We start from the raw sequence: 20,429 nt of genomic DNA, 5'->3' as shown, positions 1-20,429 counted from the left end.
AATTTTATTTTATTTTATTTACAAGAAAGATATTTTATCTTTTAGTTGAGAAAGTCAGGCTTGTGACTTAATTACAATTTAGTTTTAAGTCAAAATTTAAAAAAACAAAAACAAAAGAACAGTTACTGCCATGATTTTCTTGCCGTGATATATAAAAATCATGAACAAACGTCAAAGAAGTGGAAACTGAAAATCAAAATGAGAGAAAATACCAGAATTAAAACAAAACACTGAATCAATTAATTATTTAAAAATAAAACTCATGTGTTGGGTCAAAAAGCCAAAGTTAATTTCACTCTTTAACATTTTCATTATGGCTTTGGACATGACCGAAAACGAGTAAACAAAAAAAAAAAAAAAAAAAAAAAAAAAATTACAGCTAATCTTCATCCTATTTTTTTGTCTTACTGGCATAAACAGGCTTCCTTATGTTTGTGCACTTTTCTTCATCATCATTAAAGCATAAACACGGACCGAGTCGCTCTCACACCATCGAGCTGTATAAGAAACTCAGTTCAGCTCAACTCAAAGCTTCTTTACTTTTTCATTAAGCTAAAACTGTTTATTCTAATTGCTGTTATTTATTGGCTTCATTATTTATTCTGCCACATTTTTACCTCCCACATAATTTAGTGTCAAAATGTTTTACTCATTACATCTGAATGGTCTTAAAATCAGCCCTTGAATCATTGGTTAAAAGGTTTTATTTGACTAAAATTGACCAGAAAAATGACAATTTAAGGGAGAAAACATAAAAACAAAGAAGCAGGTGTGGATAACAGATGGACTGATGTATTAAAATCCAATAAAAGGTATAAATGTGTACAATATAAAACCAGTAATATGATCAAACATCAGCAGCTTCATGGAGAAGCTGGCGTTTCTTTTTGTTTTGTTGACTGACAAAACCAAACTTTTTTTCCTGCATGCAACATCGAACACACTCGTACAGCTTCCAAACAAAACACCTGGAATGATTTTAAATTGATAAAAACACTAACTAACATGAACTTTACAGCGGTGGGGACGGAGGGTTGGGAATCCACCGGCCTCACTTAACCAAAAAAACAAAAGTCCCAGAAGAAGCCAACAGGGGGAGACAAAGTGCCGCTTCCCCCTCGGTTTACAGTACTCTGAATAAAACCACCCGGTGCTGCTCGGCTCGGACATTCGGGGCAGCTCGGTACAGTTCAGAGAGCGCACGAAGACTCCTGTCGGGGTTTAGTGTTGTGTGTAACAGCTTAGAATAGAAAAAGTGCTGCTCTGAGCGATAAGTGTGTGTACTCGTATCGTGAGAAATGACAGTTTAGTCTGAGGGTACTTCCTGCTCTCAGTGTCCTACTTGTGCAGATGTGCTCAACAGCTGGCGGCGACTAGACGATGTGAAACCTGAGCAGTTCAAAGAAGAGCACGAAGCAGAAAAAGCCTCAGTAATTATTAAAATAAATCCTCATCATTAACAAACAATAAAAACACTATGAGGTAAAAAGTCCAACTTATGAAGTAGAATAACCAAACGTGCTTCCTGACGTCACATTTATGATTCTCAAAGCAAATCGAATGATATTAAAAGTCAAAAAGGAGTAAAATACAGTTTTGATAAAAATAAAATGTTTGAATTAAATTAGATGAGGCGTCAGTTTAGTCAATCAGATGTAAAAGTCTGGAGAGAAACATCAGATTTTACATTTTACTACTATATATAAAATCCATACATTTCAAATTTTTAGACTCTGACGATTCAACGTCAGCTTGTTCCGTTATCGTGACGCCAGACAATCATGAAACTTGGAACATCTCGCGGACGCATGAAGAGGAAAAGGTTTTCTTTTTTTGTTCTTGTCTTTAATATTTTATCTCTGAGCTTCTGCTCTTCTTGAAGCACACGTTTAAAAAGGCGCAGCTTTTGTTTTGAAGGGGACCTTTGCCTGTTTCCTGTTTGTATTGTATTTTCTCATCATTTAAGCCATACTGAAGTGATCATACGATGAGGGCGGGGTCAGCCGACACCTGAGCTCCTGAGGGGGGCGTGGCCTTTATCACATTCAAGATAAGGACAGAAATGCATGAAGTCAAAAATGTACTTTTAATCTTAAATATCAACGTGACGCATGGATTTTAAAAACATTACTTTCCAAATCTAAAATTTCACTTCACTTTTTTTTTTTAAACATCCTACTTTATGTTCTGTGCCTATGACACATAAACCATAATAATTTACTGAAATAATGATCAAACTTTTTAAAGATAATTTTTATGCTGTGGTTTTACAGCAAAGTTTGACTTTATAAACTTTATGACTTTAATATTAAACTTTGGTTTTATGTGTTCAACAAGTCAAACATCCAATTTCTGTATTAATTCTGACTTTTTTTAGTCGTGACCTTTAAGATCGTTTTGGTTCACTGCTTCATAATTATGTCTTATTAGAAGTGAATATTTATTGTAATATTTTTCCTGCTTTATTCTGTCTGGCAGTCGGCTGGGTCAAGTTTCCCTGTCGATAAGGTGGCGGCGGCGTGTTTATAATTGCACGGACACGTGTAACAAACGGGCATTTCTCACGATACGACTTCCACAATAAACTCTACTTCCTGCCGGGACCAAGCGCTGCCTGCGTGCAGCGTTTCAGCCTCATTTAAGTGTTTTATAATAAATTTTAAACGCATTTTCCACGAGCCCCCGAGGGCGCTGCAGACGTAGTGTAGCTCGCCGTGTTTCATTCATAACATACTGAGTAAAACAATAATAATGCTTTTTCTGTCTAAAAACAACATGGAAGTATTCCTCTGCGCTCACACCTGTGCAGGTTCAGTTAGTGTCATTGACGATCACAATAACCATGTGCTCCTCGTCCAGGTTACCCACAGTCCTCTTGGCAGCCTGCAGGTACTGCTGCGAGAACTCGCCGGGCGGAAAGGCGTACAGCATGGCCCCCGGCGCGCCCTCCTTTACAGCGGGGAGGCTCACGACTCCAGCAGCTTCTTTGTTCCGCAGGTACGTCACCAGGTGACGGAGCAAGCGCACCTGCAGGCCCGGCTCGGGGGCGGGGGCCTGGCGGTCGACGGGGCCCTGGAGGGCCAGCAGGATGGCGAAGTTGTCCGGGCGGCCTAGTTTGATGCGGCGCGACACCTCGTCGAGCCGGGTCTGGTCCATGCGGAGCCGCTGGGCGATCTTTAGCTGGCTGGGCTGGTTCTGCAGCTTCGGGCTGTCTTTCATCACGGCGCTGAAGAACGCCGCCCCGCCCTCCAGCAGGTACAGGTCGGTGGGGAAACTACTGTTCTTCAAGGCGAAGAAGCCGTGCCACGTCTTGGAGAGCGCCGTCTGGGCGAACTCAGACAGCGTGCTCGGGGGGGAGGTGGTGTTGGTGTGGATGGCAGCGGGGGAGCCGGTGGTGATGATCTCGCTGTTTCGATGGTGGTGGTGGTTGTTGTTGTTGTTGACGTGGTCGCTGGAGGACCTCTTGCTGTGGTGGCGGCCAGACGGGGGATCTTCTTCACTGGCGGCGGTGGCTGTGGTGGAGTGCCGCACCCCTCCGCCGCTGTCAGGGGAGTGGTCTCGTGGCTCCGTGGTGGAGTCCGGCGCTCTGACCCGAGCTCGGTCTGGGCTCGCATCAGGAGAGACGGTGCCTAGTGGACCGCGAACCCTGGACCTCACCCTCTCCTTCTCCCGCTCCTCTGTCTGCCTCTCAGCGGACACACTCCTGCTCCGGCTTCTTCTCCGGCTCCGCCTCTCCTCCCGCTCCTTCAGCCAGCGCTCCCTACTCCTGCTGCGGCTCCTGGCTCCTCGCCCGCTCCTCCCGAACGCTTCCACGCCTCCCGTCCTCCTCTCCAGGCTTCGTGTGGGGCTGGTGGGGTAGTCTCTCTCCAGCAGGGCCCTCTCCCGCTCCCGGAGGGAGAGGAGGCTGTGAGAGGGCGGCGAGAGGCGGTCCCTGGCCCCCCTCAGCTCCCGCTCCAGGCTGCGATGGCGGCTGTATGCCTCCCCGAGCAGGTCGTAGTGAGAGGGCAGCGCCACGGCAGGCTGGTAGCCAGGAGGAAACGGACGAGAGGGGCTCTCCTCCACTTTGGCGAAGTCCACCCTGAGGCGGCGCTCGGGGCCCCCCAGAGGAAAGCCCCTCATCTGTGTGCAGGCGGCCTGAGCGGCGTCCAGACTCTCGTACTGAATGTAAGCAAAGCTGTCCCCCTTCACATAGTCTATGTTCCTAATGCTTCCGAAACGGTCAAACTCCCGAGCCAGGGCGGCCAGAGAGTTCCCGGGCCCCAGCCCGCCCACCCACAGCCGGGTGGTGGGGTTGGCTTTGCCATAGCCAATTTTTATGGGGTTGCCTCCGATCAGCCGCCCCTGCATGGCTACTTTGGCCCTGTGCGCCATGTCCAGATTTTGAAACTTCACAAAAGCGTAAGCCCCGCCCTGCCCACGTGAAGGACGTTTAATCACCACATCCTCTATGATGCCATACTTGTCAAAGCCCCTCCTGAGTTCGGCTTCTGTGACGTTACCGTCCAGGTTTCCAATAAACAGGTTGCTGGTGGCCCTCTGGTCGTCCTCAGGTTTTAAATCCTCCACCACGGGCATGGGGGGGAAGCCGTAGGGCCGACCCCGCTCATCCAGCATGCCGTAATAATCCAGCAGCCTCTCCCTCTCCCGGCTCAGGCCCAGCTGCTCCAGGGCGTAGTGGCGGGCCCGGAGGTCCCTGATGTTGCTCACGCCGGGCCCGGGAGGGGACAGGGAGCGCTGTCGGTACGGGTAGGGCGCGTGCACAGGTAAATACCCGACGTCGGGCGGCGTGGCGCTCCGCCTCCTCACGTACATGGGTTCGATTTTAAGCTGCCGATCTCCCAGCACTAACCTGGAGGACTTGGCGTGCCGGGCCTCCTTGGCGTCCTCCGGGTGTCGGAAATTGACGTAGGCGATCCGGCCCAGCTCGGGGGTGTGCGACAGCTTCACGCTGACGTCCCCGAACTTCTTAAACTCGTGGAATAGCGCGTCCTCCACGTCCTCGTCTGACACCTGCGAGCCCAGGTTGCTGATGAGGAGCGTCTTGTACTCCAGCGTGCCCGGGCGGGAGGCTGGAAGCTCGGCCGCGGCGGTGCGGAGGGGCGGCCGGCCGAGCAGGCTGAGTTCGTGCCGGTGGTGGAGCTCCAGGGCGGTAGCCCGCTCCTCCCGGAGCCGCGGCTTCTCCCGCTCACGGCTGCGGCTCCGGCGGTGGTATCCCCGGCTGTCTGCCAGCAGCAGGGCCAGCGGTGGGGGCGGCGGTGGAACCTCCTCTCTCCGCGCACTCTCCCGCTCCCGTATCCGCTTGGCGGCGGCCCTGGACGGGCTCGCCTCTCTCCCGGCCTGCCGCTTCATTTTCAAAGGATGATGGAGCTCAAACTTTTCGGAGCCTGCGATGGGAATCCGGGCCCGGGCAGCGAAGTCCAGGCCTGTTAGCGACGCTGAGGCTGCAGACGGCAGCTACGGCAAACACACGCTTCTCCCCGGGCCGCTGGGTGACCGCACACACGCCGAGAAACGAGCACAAAGTCGGTTAAAAACATATCAGCGTCGGAAGGTCTGCACCAGCGCCGCCATCTTGGACAATAGGAATGTGCGCTTTCCCTCTGGAGGGCGGAGACGTGATGACGCAACCGTGGCGGACGTCATGACGCTGGACGTGTTATTATGGAATACAAAGTCGGGGGTAATTTTATCCTGCTGTAAACGGCACTTTTTACATATTTATTGGATTTTATATTTAATTTTCTCTCTTCTCCACTAAGCAATTACAACATTCATGAGTATCACTAAAAATGGCGATTCTTTGTGGCCAATACTTTATATCATTCATGCACCTTTATTTCTCTGCTTTGTTGCTTGTTGGGATGTGTACAAGATCTTTGTTCTGTAATTTTCTGTTTGAAATAAAGTGCATTTTGGGGGGTAATTTTCCAGCGTATTCCCAAATATCCAGGAGTGATACAGGGAATAGCAGTTCATAGCTAATGAGAGAAATGCTTTCATGTTTTAAAATAAGTCAGTGGAAAGTGTTCGATCATGCTCAGGAGAGAAGAATAAACTCATGTTTTTCTGCTTGTGACGGTGGTTTTCCTCCAGCTTCCTTCCAAAGACAGGCATTAGTTTTTTTTAGAAGCAGCGGTGTGGAGTGTGAGACGTAGACAAAGTGCTACACAGGTGTGAGTGCATCACAGAGAGCAGCTGGGCCTGGAGCTTTTCATATTTTAATGAAAAAGTAGAATAGTACAGTTGTAACAAATGACACTGCCTTACATGAAAAGTCACTGTGAGACAACAGCATATTTTAAGTTTTCATTTTTCATATGAAGCATCACACACAGCTTTTATCACCACCTTTAGCTACAGGTCATCCGTTTATGTCAAACAAAATAAGTTTCATCCAGCGTCCATCGAGACGCCGCCGCAGTCCAGAGTGGAGGGGCAGTTCAGTTCCACCACATGTGAGAGAGAACACGGTAAATGGTTGTTTCCCAACGTTTAGGGACCACGAACACATGAAGCGTCTGAGTGAGCGACATCAAAGGTGGATTTAAACATCTAACGTGGATGTAAAAAAGTCAGAAACGGCATTTATTTATTAGAAATTGAAGAGAAAAAACCCTTAAATATTATCCTAAATAAAATGTTTCCTGCTTTGCTGACAGTCACCCACACTTGTCATCGGTGGTTTGAAGTTTTGTGCCAATCTTTTTCCAAGAGCCGTGAAGTCCAGCACCGCACTCGACCCGGGGCCACTCGTAAATCCTAACAAACCCGAGCGGCAAGCACAAATGATCCAAACAGCGCAGTGGAAGTGGGAACGTTCCAGGGAAAAGAAGGGGTTTTTCTGTACTTGACACCAGAGAGGATGGTGGAGGAGGGAGGTGTCTGAACCGTCATTTTAACCTGAGGGAGGCGGAGCTTTCTCACTGGCCGAGAAGGTGAGACGGGACGATTCTGCAGAAACCTTCAATCTAACGAGGACAGAAAGACTAACTGCAGCTTTCCTGAAACAGATCACGGCAGGGTGGAGCTGAACGAACGCTCAGTATGTCAGGATCACCCACAAGTCTCAGTACATCCACCAGTCCTGCAGTCACCATGGAAACAGCAGAGCTCATGTCAGAGGGGATCTGTGGGAGCAGCTTCTCCGACCAGAAACTTTAAACGTCTCCTCCTCAGGAAAACTTCCAGGTGACATCATCTCCTGCTCTCTGCCACATGAGCGTAGTTCTGGTATCTTTTCTGATTCGTGTGAGTATTTTCCCCCAATTTAAAGGAAACGCCGCTCTGAGCACCTGTTTGGGAACCAATACGATGGACAACGATCAGGAGATCCAAACCCACTCATCTTATTTTAGTCTGGATTTATTATTTTTTGACATTTAGACAAATGAAAAGTAGCTGAATTCCCCGTCAGCAGCTCCTGTTTTGATCTTCACATAAATGTACAGATAACTCGTTACAGATTTCTCCATGTTTGGCTCCTCGGTCACTCCAGGCTCCTCTTACTGTTTGAATTTCCCTCATCACGGCTCAGTCGCACACACTTAGAATTTATAAACATCCGAGTCAATGTGGTGAAAAAAAAACTGGAGGCCTTATTTTGGCAGTCACTGTGAAGATTATTAACTACAGCTGCCGCTGGCTCTCCCTCACTTAGAAGTACAGATCAGGACTACGCTAACATCTATACTTCTGAAACTGCCTCTTCAAACATTAAAAAAAACAAAACAAACATGCCCAACAAAACTCCCGCTCCACCTTCTTCTCTGCGCTGGATTGCAGTCTGATCAGAGTCCATATATTTATGTTTTTACAGGTCTGTCCGTGCGTTGGCGGCTGCCGGCGCGTACTTGGGCATCAGCTCTGTGATTTTGCGGATGAAGTCGGACTTTTCGGCGCAGCCCTTGCACGACTCGCCCCACTCCTCCAGGATCTTCTTCAGGTCCTTCACTTTAAGCTTTTTCAGGTCCACTGAGGTCAGGTCCAACTGTTTATCTGCAAGGAAAGCAAAAAAAAAAAAAATCAATAAGATTGAAATAATCAGAACACGGCTGATTCATGTGGATTCATGAGTCCACGTGTCGTCTACGAGCAGCTGCGCCGTCTCTGTGAGCGACAGTTTATTCACGTCAGCCGTTTTTAAATCATCTCAGACACTCACCGCTCTTATTTTGAAGGGTCAGTACTCATCGATCAGCCACAGTTAAATTGATGATTTCATGTGTATCAAACAAAGGACGTATTTTCTTAAAGCTGGTTTATAAATAAAATATAATTCTATAAATAATACACCAGCTAAGCTACTATTATTGTTTTTTATTATTGTTGTTGACTTCCTGAACTGTGGGGCTCAACCTTCAAACAACTCAATATTTTTAGTAATAAAAAGGAGCATTAATAATAATGACCTGTTTTTTGTTTATATAATGTACATCATGTTCAGACTGGACGAATGTTTTTCCCCAAATGCACAAAAACCTCTGAGTTTGGGATGAAATTACGAACAATGCTTTTTGTTTTTTCTGTTTTGGCTGGACGGCACAGCCTCGTCAGTGTGACGCCCTCTTTGTGATACGTGATGAATGAACTGAGTTTTAGGCCGAAACACTTTGTGTTTGTGCTCCATCACTCGCACTGAGCTGCACCGACACACGACCCCACGCAGTTTGTTAGGCGAGAAGATCCGCACTCTTTCCCTCCTCACCGTATTTCAGCTCGCAGATCTGGCCGTCCTTCTTCTTGAGCTTCTCGCAGATCTTCTCCACGGGGACGTGGTAGCTGAGCGGTTTGGAAACCTCATTGATCATCTTGGTTGCCGCGTCACTCGTTGCACCGATGTAGTAACACTGAACACAGAACAGGGAGGAGAAATCAAAAAGTTAAAGACGAATGAAACACGAGCGGCTTCGGTCACAGTGCTGGATTCTGGCCTGCGTCATGTGCTCAAATAGAAAACGTCTGCTTCAAACGGTTCATCATAAGAGTCCATTTACAAAAACCAAACACAGGAAGGTCTCTGTCCCAGGGAGCAGCGCTGCACCCCCTAGTGGTGGCAAGCTGCCCAAACACAACATGACTGAACTCAAACATTTTCATATAAACTGAGATCACATTCACTTACACCAGGGGTGTCCAAACTCCGGCCCGCGGACCAACTGCGGCCCGTGATCCATTTTTAATTGGCCCGCAAGTAATTTCATAAATAGAATAGAATATGGCCGCACTTAAACTTTTGCTTGAGTGTATTGCACTTCTTAGTTTTAACACCAGGTGGAGCTGCTGTTGATCAAGGCAGTTGCTCCACCAAAAAGGACAATCACAGAAGAAATTTACCCCAAGTTACTAAACATGGCAGAACCAAAGAAGCGAAAGGTAGAAAGTGAGTGCAGAAAATTTCAGACACGGTGGGAGAGTGAATATTTCTTCAAAGAATTCAAGGGGACGTGTGTCTGTTTGATCTGCACTGAAACTGTGGCAATTATGAAAGAGTATAATGTACGACGTCATTATGAAACCAAACATCAGGCCTATGCATCCGACACTGGTGCTGAGCGAGAGCAGAAATTAAAGCAAAGGGTAGCTCTCCTGCAGGGTCAGCAACAGTATCTTTTTCGTGCTCAAATTGTCCAGGAAAAGGCTCCAATAGCCAGCTGTGAGGTCGCCCAACTCATCGCAAGACATGGCGAGCCTTTTTCAGATGGAGACCTCATAAAACACGCCTCGTTAAGTCACAGAAATAATGTGCCCGGAAAAAGTGCAGGACGTCAGCATGTCCAGAAATCCAGTCGTGCGACGCATTGAAGACTCGTCAGCCAACATTAAACTGCAACTGTCTGATAAAGCTGTGCTTTTGATTTTTACTCCATCGCATGTGATGAGAGCACCGATGCCACAGACGCCGCACAGCTGCTAATTTTTTGCGGGGAGTGGACGAGAGCACGAGCGCTTTAAAAATATATCCCACAGTACCCGTGTGTTAATAACCATGCATGTGCACATGCTTCAAATATCAATAATGCGCATGAGTTCTGTCACTACCCTGCTTTTGCGCAACACTTTCTTATGTGCGTTTTTCTTGTTAACACACAGAGTACACACCGCTGTGCACAGCGCACGCACACGCAAAGTCAGCTGATCTCATCTGATGCAGATCTGCTCCTTGATCAAGAAACATTTGTCCGGATTTTTGGCACAAGTGGCGTCAGATCAGCACCGCAGCTGGACGGCCCGATTTACATACCCAGTGCAGCTGATACTCACCAGAATAATTTACTAAAATGATGCACTCCTGTTATTAAGTCCAGTTCAGTCTGTTAATGTTGATAATCGTTTCAAACAGACGTTAATAGATGTGTTGCTGAGCCTAATAACTTAAATAACAAGCTTGAAATGTACCCGTTCCATCTTTATTGTTTTTTCTCTGTGCTGTAAATCTTGTGTCCAAGAAGAAATCTGAGGCTGTTCTGAGAATGAGCTACCAAAGCTTTTTCTGAATAAATCGATAAAGACTCATGTATGGAAAGCTGTGATGAAGGCAGTTTTGTCTTTAATTATATTCAACAATATAACATATTCGACCACTTAAGTGATATTTCTCACTTTAATACACTAAAATTAAGGTTATATACCCAATTTCTAGTAAGTGGCCCAGCCCCTCCTATATGTTTATGTATGTGGCCCTCATTTAAAAAAGTTTGGACAGCCCTGACTTACACTGTCTGGGTGTTTAAACAGGAGAAAACTAGTCTGAAAGTCAGAAAACCAGCAAAAATGATTCAGCTCACAGACACTTTCCACATCAGAGAGCTGCAGGTGCTGATCCTGACACCCGGGCTGTGGCAGGTGACATCAAACCATGGTGATAAAATTTGAATAATTCGTTTAACTGACCAGGATTATGGTTGGGGGGGGGGGGTAATTTCATCACACTCATTCCTGTAGCTTGTGCCGCAAAACCTCAGAGGACCATCTGCCGCCATCTCTGCACATCCTCCTTCACTACATCCATGAATCTTCTCTGAGGGCTCCGCCTTTAACATTTCCACCATCCCTCCTCTGCACACATCCAAACCATCTCAGCCTCGCCTCTCTAACATTTCATCTCCTCACTCTCATTCACACACACCTGTTCTGACATGTTGAATCTCCAGCTCAGGTTCATTTTAAACGATCCAACCACCTCCAGCTTCCAGAAACATGTAAACGTGTTTTACTCACAAAGCGATTTTCTTTGCCTTTGGTGTCTTTGCAGCTCGCCGTGAGCGCCTTCTCGATGTCTGCGCTGTTAAACTTTACATCCTTGTCCTTCAGCGACTGATAAAACTTCCCCAGGAAGGTCACGCACACTGAAACAGGAAAACACAAAAGTCAACTCAACGATCGGTTAAATCTTTGTGTAGAAAGAAAAACACAAGCCAGTCACAACAAAGTCCCTCATCTTATTAAATATGAAGTACCGTACAATCTATATATAGATTAGATTTTCCTTTATTTAAAAAATAATTAGGATGTTTAAAATGTGACGACTTCTTATTCATTTTTTCCCTCATTGAATAAAAACTGAATTTGACACTTTGTCAGATAAAAACTTACAGATTTGTTTTTCAAAAACCGTCTGTCATCATACAGAAATGACAATTTCCAGATTACAAAACCTTTAACAACAAATTCTCCAAAACAAAAAAAAAAGGAAAAAATTAAATGTTGGGAATCAGACGTACGGAGCGGTCTGTTCTGGCACAAACCTGAAAGAGTAACTGAAAGCAGCAGAGATTTATGACAGAAACAACTTATTCCATATCAGGAATGAAGGAGAACAACTAGATGCAAATACTGACACTCGCAGCCTTTCTGAAAAGACCCTGCGGACTTTATTTGGAATTTGCTGTGAGACTGAAAGTTAAATTCAACAGTCAGTGAGAAATAAAACCTGCATGTCTAGAATATCCAGTCGGAGCTGATTAAAACACAAATAGGTTTAAAAGAGCTTATTTTATTTAAGTTAAACCACCACCAGACCTCAGGATGATTCCCACTGGTGGGTCAAAAAGTGATTTCCAGTATTTAAACTACTGTAAATGACTTGCTGGCCTACAACCTCTGAACCATATGTCAAACACACCTCTCCTGATAGAAACAGAGATGGCATGCTATTTTAAGCCAGAAGGAATATTTCTGTCATGGGTAGAAGCTCCATCAGTCTCTGTCAAAGCGACTCTAATATATTCTTTATTTATAAATGTAAAACTCTCATTGACATTAAAAAGAGAGATCAGGCCAAGAGGGCAGCAGGAAGTAGAACAAATGTAACATAACAGTTATATTGAGCTAGTTTAAGTGGCCAAGAAGGACTGGCTTGTTTATAATGTGGAACAGTATGTACAATAGTTATAAAGTCATAATGATACCTGCAAAACACGTCATTTTATTTTATATCCAACCTATTGGCACATCCTGTTGATGTTGCCTATTTATAAATATGAGCAAAGATATTAGATTTAAAAAAACTCACTTTGTGGCACAAACTGGGATCCTGATAGGCCCCTGACTTCAAGGCTCTTTGGTTTTTACACTTCATTTAAATGTTCTCAAACACAAACACGTGGTCACTTTTTATTGTGATTTCACAGGTGAAACTTCAGACTTTTACATCCTGATGTTTGATTCTGTGTCAGCCTGCAGATATCCCGTCTGTGGCTCGCGCTCACAGGATGCTGCCAGGTGTGTCTGCAGGTGAGTTTTGGTTTACTGGAAGTGATGAAGCTCGTTATTCTAGTAACACGGGAACATTAGCTCTGGATGCTTCCTCCCCCCTCTTTTTGGAATAGTGACACCCCTGTAAACACCAGCTCCGCTCCCTTCGCCACGGTAACCCTGGCAGGTGGAGTTTAGACCGCTTTCGGGTGGAGGTCTTTTAAAAGTTGTTGAACCCTGGTCGCTGTAGCTAAGCTAACTGAAGCTAGCACACGGACCTACCTTCACAGTCTCCTTCCTTCAAGGCTTCGGAGGGACCCGGCACGAGAGCGAGGGCGAGCGCCACCGACAACCCGCTCAAACACAACATTTCTGCGAGGATAAACACTCAGAATGCCGCCCGGTTAACCGCTGTTGGACAGGGAGACTCCGCACTCATGGACCGCAGCCGCTTCTGCACAGACGCCGGTAAAGTGAACGATCTGTGTGGTCTTCCCGGCGCCACGTCACGCTACGCCAGCACCTCATTGGTCAAGAAGTCCGACTCGTTCCGGAGTCCTCCACGCATTCGTCTCTGATTGGACGGAGACAGAGCATTCCGGGGACAGCGTCCAGTTGGCGCCGGCTGATTGGTCCACACCCTCACCCTGCTCCCATAATGTATGTCAGCGGAAGGCGACTAGTGGCCCGTTATGGAGGACAAACAGTGACACATTTACGAATAAATACACAACTAGCTTTATAAAAACGACATTGTTAGTGTAAAGGGACAATCACAATACCTTTATCTTACTTTAGGAAATTAATTAATTAATTTCAAAACAGCCTGACAAAAATGAAACTGGTGAAATATAGGGATACATTTTGATTTCATCATTTTTATTACAAAAGTTTTTTATTTAAGATTTTCATTGTTAGTCTTGACATTTATCCAAGTATTTATTAGTCTATTTATATCATTTTTCATCCTCCATGGCTCAGATGTATCTGTGATATTAAATCCCAGTTTACATCTTCTATTTGATGATTAAAAATATGATGAAACTCTTCTGTTGGGCAGAATCAGGTAAGCATAGAAAGTAATCTCTCCTACAACAAAATACTGGCCCAACCCAGTTTTAGCCAGAGGCAAAATTGTAGTGCAAAAGCTGCGGTTTGGTTGCAGGTAGGTCAGAGAAAAATGAATGGATTCATCAACAGTTCACAGATTTACTGTTTACAGTCAGAGGGCTGTATTCTGAGAGCTTCCTGATATAAACATGGCTTTTTACCTGGCTATATCACCTGGATAACACAGTAATACATCACCTGGTCTGGGGGAAGTTAGGTTCATTTTTATCTTAAAATCAGCTGGAAGTGCCACATTTTCACTGATTGGTACAGCAGCTCAAACTGTGCCTCACACTGTCACTGGAGATTACATGTATTATTTTGGTGAAGCAGGAAATATAGAATGTTTTTATAGTTTACTCACACAGACTATCTATTCAATCAGATAAATTTCTCTTTAATCTGTGACAAACAGAAGCATTTTTCACGTTTGCATTTTTAGACTGTGGGACTTTTAAATGGATCCAGCTTAAACTCTAATGTGAGGCTGGAGTTAAATTGTTTTAGTGTGCCAAAACACACGTTTAGCATTTTTATGGAACAATAATTTGTCATATTGCTGCAGTGTTGCATTTACTGTTACTTTTATTATGTTATTTATAGATTTCAGACACCATTTTATCATGATATAACTTATCACTCAAGCAGGTGACACTCATGGGGATCAATTTGTGCACAAGACACGGGAAACGCCTCTTTTTTGTGAGCGTGCCCAGAGCCTAAAGCAGAGAGCATGGCGTAAGAGACAGTTGTTGATAACTGCCATCTGTTATCTGTGACTGGGGCTTCAGGGTTTGTGTTGAAATTCTTTTATTACTTCTTGTAAACTCCGTGCGAGCATGTTAGAAAAATCTCTGATTAGCTTCATTGACACGAGTGAAGACGACGAATTCTCCATTTTTTACTTCTTTATTGAGTGAAATTAAATCCAGACGGGCGACTCCTGAGGTCGCCACAAACACCAAAAACAGAATCACACTTGGCATGACAAGTTTGCGTGTTCCTGTCTTCTCCAAGACCCAGCACCAAGAGCTTTGGCAACTTCATTTGTAAACCGAAAACAAAGAAAGAAAGAAAAGTGATCCACAGGGCACAAACAAAGAGAAAGGCGAAACTAAAGCGAAACAGCTGGCTGTGACGTGTTTCTGTCAGATTTAGTAAAAATCACGGAAAGTCAAACAGAAACATTAAACGTGGGTTAGTCTATTCTGTGGCCATCAGTCACAACATTAAAACCGCCCGCCTGACACGGTCTGCACACCTGCCGACAGTCAGGCTCCAAAATACGACAGCTTCTGGTTATCAGAGTTACTGGATACGAAGCATCTTTAAACAAATCTGAGAGAGTGTGCTATCAAAACACGTTGGATTCAAATATAATCCACTTCAACACGTTTGAAGTGCAGTCGAAGGCTCTGGGCCTCATTTCTGGATTATTTTTGTCACATTAATCTCACCGTCTTGTAGTTAGTATCAAATTTTTTTCTACATTTGTAGGTATGTGTCCTTTCACTCACCCGAAGAAAAAAGAAAGACAAAAAAAAAGTTGAATTTTTATAACTTAAGGATTTTTCTAACATTCAAAAGTCACACCCTCCCCTACTGCAGGCACAGCGGGCAGCCGTGCACGTGCACCTCTGGTTGTGGTTTTAGGGGCTGACACTGTGTCACTGACCCACTAAACCAAACTTATACTGAATGTATAACAATTATTCAGAATAACGTTTAATCTTCATGCAAATTTATGAGAATTTCATGAGAAAAACAGCAACCTGTCTCTGTGCATTAACCCTGTGACAGACCTGCCTCTGGCCCTATGTCAGCTGGAAAAGCCTCCAGCCCCCCGGCTCCACCTCCAGAAAGGTGGGTTAAAGTTAACGCTAGCAGAGCGCTAGCAGGATGTGCTTGGACCAGCTTTGAAACTGCAGTCTGTGGCCCCCGGGGCTGGTTCCTATGGGCTCAGGGGCCTCTGTGAATTGGGCTCCCACAGACCCTCGATCGGGCCAGGAGCTGTTTTGTTTTGCTGCTGTACTAGAGCGTGGGAATATAACAGACGTGGATTAACAGAACGTCACAACTTAACATGTGGATCTCATCTATGAGTGGTTCTAATGTTGTGGCCAACCTTTGTCCATTTAAATGAAACTTTTATTCCTAACTCTTCCTTCTACAAGCACCTAACTTTCCTCCAAGGCCAACTTTTCTCTCATCAACAGAAAAAAATACCCTTGTTACCGTCTTATCATTTTCCTTATCTGACATAATAATAGTGGTAATAATAAATCTGACTCTAAGTGTACATCATCTCGGCCATGTGCGACATCTTTTTGGGGATGTATAAATAATACTCCATGTAGCCAGAAAGGTCCTCTATTGTGATGTCATCCACGTAGGCGCGCGCCTGCTCTGAGCAGGAGCGAGGGGAGCCTGACGACAGCGCCGGAGACGCCGCCGCGTTACAGCTGAGAGTTCTGGATGCTTCCTCGCTGCTTGGCAGGCTCCTCTCGCACTCCGATATGACGTTGCGGAGCCCCGTGAAGGAGTAGACTTCCACACCGTGCCACCCTTGATGATGACACTGACACTCGACCCCCTGCTTGCCGTCCTCTTGAGACTCTGAGCTGCTTCTCTGGGCACAGGAACAGGCGGCGTGGGGACCCTCGGCAGACCTGCCACTGTGGAGTTCGGACAGAGCTCGGAAGTCAGCAGCCTCTGCCGGTCTGGATCTAGGGGATGTTCCCGCTCTGGTTTCGCTGCTCTGCGGGCTGCTGTCCTCACTCGACTTTCCTCCGGCCAGCCCGGACGTAGCGGTGATGATAGTGGGGATCTCTTGTGAGGACTGTGGGGAAGCCACGCTTCTAATATGCGTCTCATAAGCAGCACAGGATCCAAAAACCAGAGTGGGGACATGCCCGGGCGAGCCTGAAGAGGAGTGCTCTTTTGGGACCGGGATGGCCACGGGCGAGGCGGCTAGTCCGTCTGCTGCAGGATGAGGTGGGGCAGGCTCAGGCGCGGCCAGGCGCTGGTGCTTTGGGCAACCACTAGGGGGCGACAGGGCAGACGCTCCGGAGGTGCTGCAGTAGGTGAACTTCGGTGGGTGGAGGATGGGCGACTTGGACCTGCGACGGCGCTGTGTTCTGGACGCTCCTCTGGAAGTTTTCCTCATGCAGCTAAAAGGACGAGAGAGAAAATCAAATATCACAAAGAAGAACTCCAAAATAAACACTCAACGAGAAAAGAACGTCACCTGAAAGACCAATTACCACAAAAATGCAGCTGAAATAATCCTAAGACACAACACAAAGTCTGACCTCGCTCTTATTTTTCAGTCCAGATGTTTGCTGACCTCTGAGCTACAATTCCACCCAACCCCTGATGTCAGACAGACTTTTATCTCCATCAGCCTGGATCACAGCTAGCATCTGCAGTCCTGGTTCTGTTCTGAGGATCTGCTCTGAGATCAAGGGCCACTGTAACCAGAGCCTGCAGCAGGCGGAGCGCCGGTGCCACTGTGCCGAGCTCACAGATGCTGCACACCAGAAGAAAGGCCACCAGCTGGAGAGGCAGCTGGTTACTGCTCTGTTAGTCAGTTTCATTTAATCATTTACTCTTTGCTGTAAAAAACCAAAAAGTCACCAGTGTTGGAATATCACTGGCATGAATGAATACTTCTCCACAGACTGCCACATCTTAACATTTAGACTTCACAACCTTCACAGGTTGTTTTTAGAACAAAAAACAAAACAAAACACTAAACACGAGGGTTAGATCTCCTCGTCACGTGTTCACGTATTTATTAAACAAGCAAACAATGCCTGACTTAAACTTTATGACTCAGCTCAGAATTAAAATAACCAGTTTAGCCTGTTTTTTCCTAATGACTCTGAATAAAAGCCATTACACTCCACTGGATTAGAACAGTTAAAGCATCCACCAGTTAAGAAAAGTTGAACCAGAGTGTGAGTCCTGAGGCTGTGTTTAGGATGGAACTGATAGAACGAAACGTGCCTCCTCTTCTTTTCTGACTCTTTGGAAAAAAGCTCACAGTGATGGACACAAGTATCCACACTGTCTGTTCCTGTGATCGAGCGTCTCCCAGAGAATCAGCCTACCTGTGCCAGTTGTCTTTCGGGCAGCCGAGTTTGGGCTTCGCTCCGCTTGAGTCGAGAGAAGCTCGCGATGTTGCTCTGGAAGTTACCGCCTCCGAAACACTCACAGCTCCGGGCAAACTGGAAGGAGAGGGGAAAAGACATTAAAGCAGAGTTACTGCCATGTGATTCGCTAAATAGACAAGGAGTCAAACAGGTGAACCTAATAAAGTGGCCTGTGGGGGTTTTAATTTAAAAAAAAAACATTTTAAAATAAATTAAAAACTTTTTTTGGCCTGTGTTTACCTCTCAGCATCAACCCTCAGCTTCTTGAACGCCATCTGCAGCGTCTCCTCCTCACAGTCCTTCCCTCCTGCCTCCATGGTGGGAGGAGGCCGCTCTGACCAGCCACCCAGCTACAAAACAGAAACACACAACAGTGTTTTGCAGATGAAGCCACACGGGTAAGTGCGCCTCACGGTTTCCTTCACAGAGATTCCAATTTTAATTAAAATTCACATCTGTTATCAAGCGGCGCCGAGAATATGCTGCTTAGTGGGAGCAGCTGTTCAAAGAGTCAGTATAATGAAAACACTGGACGAGTAAACAATATCAGAAAATTAACTAGAACTAGTCTTTAATCAAATCACACACACATATATATATATATATATATATATATTCACCCACCATCACAGAAGATGAGAGAGACTAATAATTTCAGCTCCTTAAAGAGGCATTTCTGTGTTTTCTGAGTCAACATTTTTTATTAATTTCCAAGTAAATTAAATATCAGACAGACATAAGTGGTCATAAGAAGGTATTTTCTGCCTTTCTAAAAAAAATTACCAACTACTACTCCAGTAATGAAAAAATTCAATTAAAAATAAAGGCCATATTCGCAGATCCAAGGAGTTAAAATCAATTCTAAAATAAACAATAAATCAACAAACACTGAACTTTTGAGATGGTTGATATGTTATTGATCGATCAGCTGGGCTATAGATAATCCAATCAGATCGGCAGACGTGATAAACGTGACAGCAAACTCGGAAAAAACACGACAGCAGGGGTTCCGTTTCTGAAGGAAATATAAGTGCTATCCACCGTTTACTGAGACATTGCAACTAATAACTCAGAGATCACTCCACAATGACACGCAGAGTTCTGTGAATGAGTTTAGCAGGCCTCTAGTTAAAGACGAGCGGAGCCGCTGCCAATAAAAACACATTACTTGAAATAAACCGAATAAATGAAATGAAACGTGACACCGAGAGACTAATGCACATCTGTCGAGCTTTCGCAGTAAAATTAGACTTAGTTAATGCCTGAAACGCTGAAAATCTCTGCATGTAAAGAGCGTGTTTTCAAACCCTTTGCGCTAATGCTAGCAGGCTGCTAGGCTAACTAGCTAGTTCGGCACTGGAGGTCATATTAACTGCTGTTAAAATGCTTGCAACACCTCTAAAATACAGGAGGGCATACTTACGGTTCAGGATATCCCAGTCACAGTGAAGGGAGAGAGGTGCCCAGGGCATAGAGGGGCTTTTCCTCTGAACGGGCCCTCAGATGTTGGTTAGCCAGGTAGGCTATCGAGAGCTACGCTAAGCTAAGCTAGCTTCAGGGTCTGAACGTTTTTGAGCGACTCTTTCTCCGGGACAACGAGATCTGTTCCTTCGGGGGGAGAGTGAGCACGGACGGTTACATGGAATCGGTCACGGATGGATACGAGCCGTGATTAACTAACGGAGATAACAGCGCAGACGTTCGGACTCAGTTCGAGATGTTTCTCTGTCCTCGGCTTGTTTACAGTCGAACCGTCGCAGTGACTCTGCAACAACGCACCCGCTGACGTCACGCTCCCGACAGCGAGCTGACGTCACTCTTCAAAATAAAACTTTTATTTATTTTATTTATAGAAAAAGTGTTCACCCTCATTTCTTTATATTTGCTTCCAGGGAGCCAGAGTGTATTTAAAGCTTCACAGCGCTCCAGCTTTATGATGGACGGTTAAGGCTCTTGTTTAGACATTGGCTGCTTTTTACCCGCAAAGAAAGCTCCATTTAGGACACAATCTGGTATTTTCATTGTTGTAGTAACAGTTTTTATTATGCAGAGTATGTGTAAAGTGAACGGAGTTTCGGTAACAACAAGCCTGCAGATGTGCATCTGTACTCTCTGAATGCATCAATGAAAGCGACCACTGAGAGGCAGCCTCTGCTTTGGCATTCGCCGCCCGAACCGCAGCTCCGTGTTTGCTCTCGGGGACTGCACAGTTGACTTTCTGAATGACCTGGGATTATTCATCTGGGTGTGTCATCTTCTGTTCAGCGCCCGGGGATGAAAAGGATCGTGAACTAAAGCAATCAAACCAGTTCTGGACCAAAGGAAACAAAAGGGGGGAAAACACAGCTGTTTTCAGGGCAGCCTGTTTGCAGTGATTTCACAATCTGTGGATTTCTCTCTCGTGTCGTCACTTACAGCGTGCAATAACACAGGCTGATAGTGTTTTGTTTTTGGGTTTTTTTGTGGTTGGTT

At 45.6% G+C, this 20,429-nt stretch overlaps 3 protein-coding genes across 3 annotated transcripts; all 3 read right to left on the bottom strand.

Annotated features, from left to right (window-relative positions):
- Nucleotides 1-686: 686 nt before the first annotated feature.
- Nucleotides 687-6,059, bottom strand: rbm15b (RNA binding motif protein 15B). Its single transcript, XM_084929648.1, has one exon. It carries the CDS (start codon nt 5,347-5,349, stop codon nt 2,812-2,814), a length of 2,538 nt encoding a protein of 845 aa, XP_084785774.1. The 5' UTR covers nt 5,350-6,059; the 3' UTR covers nt 687-2,811.
- A 145-nt stretch (nt 6,060-6,204) lies between these two features.
- On the bottom strand, nt 6,205-13,187 carry manf (mesencephalic astrocyte-derived neurotrophic factor). Its single transcript, XM_084929650.1, has 4 exons — nt 12,976-13,187; nt 11,218-11,345; nt 8,705-8,846; nt 6,205-7,995 (listed from the first exon to the last, which is right to left on the bottom strand). The coding sequence occupies exons 1-4, from the start codon at nt 13,061-13,063 to the stop codon at nt 7,811-7,813; spliced, it is 543 nt and encodes a 180-aa protein (XP_084785776.1). The 5' UTR covers nt 13,064-13,187; the 3' UTR covers nt 6,205-7,810.
- A 1,506-nt stretch (nt 13,188-14,693) lies between these two features.
- Nucleotides 14,694-19,748, bottom strand: oser1 (oxidative stress responsive serine-rich 1). The gene is made up of 4 exons (XM_084929647.1): nt 19,381-19,748; nt 18,198-18,307; nt 17,916-18,032; nt 14,694-16,973 (listed from the first exon to the last, which is right to left on the bottom strand). Exons 2-4 carry the CDS (start codon nt 18,272-18,274, stop codon nt 16,094-16,096), a joined length of 1,074 nt encoding a protein of 357 aa, XP_084785773.1. The 5' UTR covers nt 18,275-18,307; nt 19,381-19,748; the 3' UTR covers nt 14,694-16,093.
- Nucleotides 19,749-20,429: the final 681 nt, after the last annotated feature.

Source organism: Perissodus microlepis, chromosome 5 (assembly GCF_051167445.1).
Source record: "Perissodus microlepis isolate ML-2025 ecotype Zambia chromosome 5, ASM5116744v1, whole genome shotgun sequence".
In the NCBI taxonomy this organism is placed as follows: domain Eukaryota; kingdom Metazoa; phylum Chordata; class Actinopteri; order Cichliformes; family Cichlidae; genus Perissodus; species Perissodus microlepis.
Note: the sequence above shows the minus strand (reverse complement) of the source record. Positions and strands in the feature narration are given on the sequence as shown.

Coding starts and splice junctions, on each gene's coding strand:
- rbm15b (XM_084929648.1), bottom strand. CDS start 5,349: ATGAAGCGGCAGGCCGGGAGAGAGGCGAGCCCGTCCAGGGCCGCCGCC.
- manf (XM_084929650.1), bottom strand. CDS start 13,063: ATGTTGTGTTTGAGCGGGTTGTCGGTGGCGCTCGCCCTCGCTCTCGTG. Junction 11,346..12,975: donor GAAGGAAGGAGACTGTGAAG/GTAGGTCCGTGT, acceptor TTCCTGTTTCAG/TGTGCGTGACCTTCCTGGGG. Junction 7,996..8,704: donor GATCTGCGAGCTGAAATACG/GTGAGGAGGGAA, acceptor CTTTCCTTGCAG/ATAAACAGTTGGACCTGACC.
- oser1 (XM_084929647.1), bottom strand. CDS start 18,274: ATGGAGGCAGGAGGGAAGGACTGTGAGGAGGAGACGCTGCAGATGGCG. Junction 18,033..18,197: donor CTGAGGGTTGATGCTGAGAG/GTAAACACAGGC, acceptor CTCTCCTTCCAG/TTTGCCCGGAGCTGTGAGTG. Junction 16,974..17,915: donor CCGAAAGACAACTGGCACAG/GTAGGCTGATTC, acceptor TCGTCCTTTTAG/CTGCATGAGGAAAACTTCCA.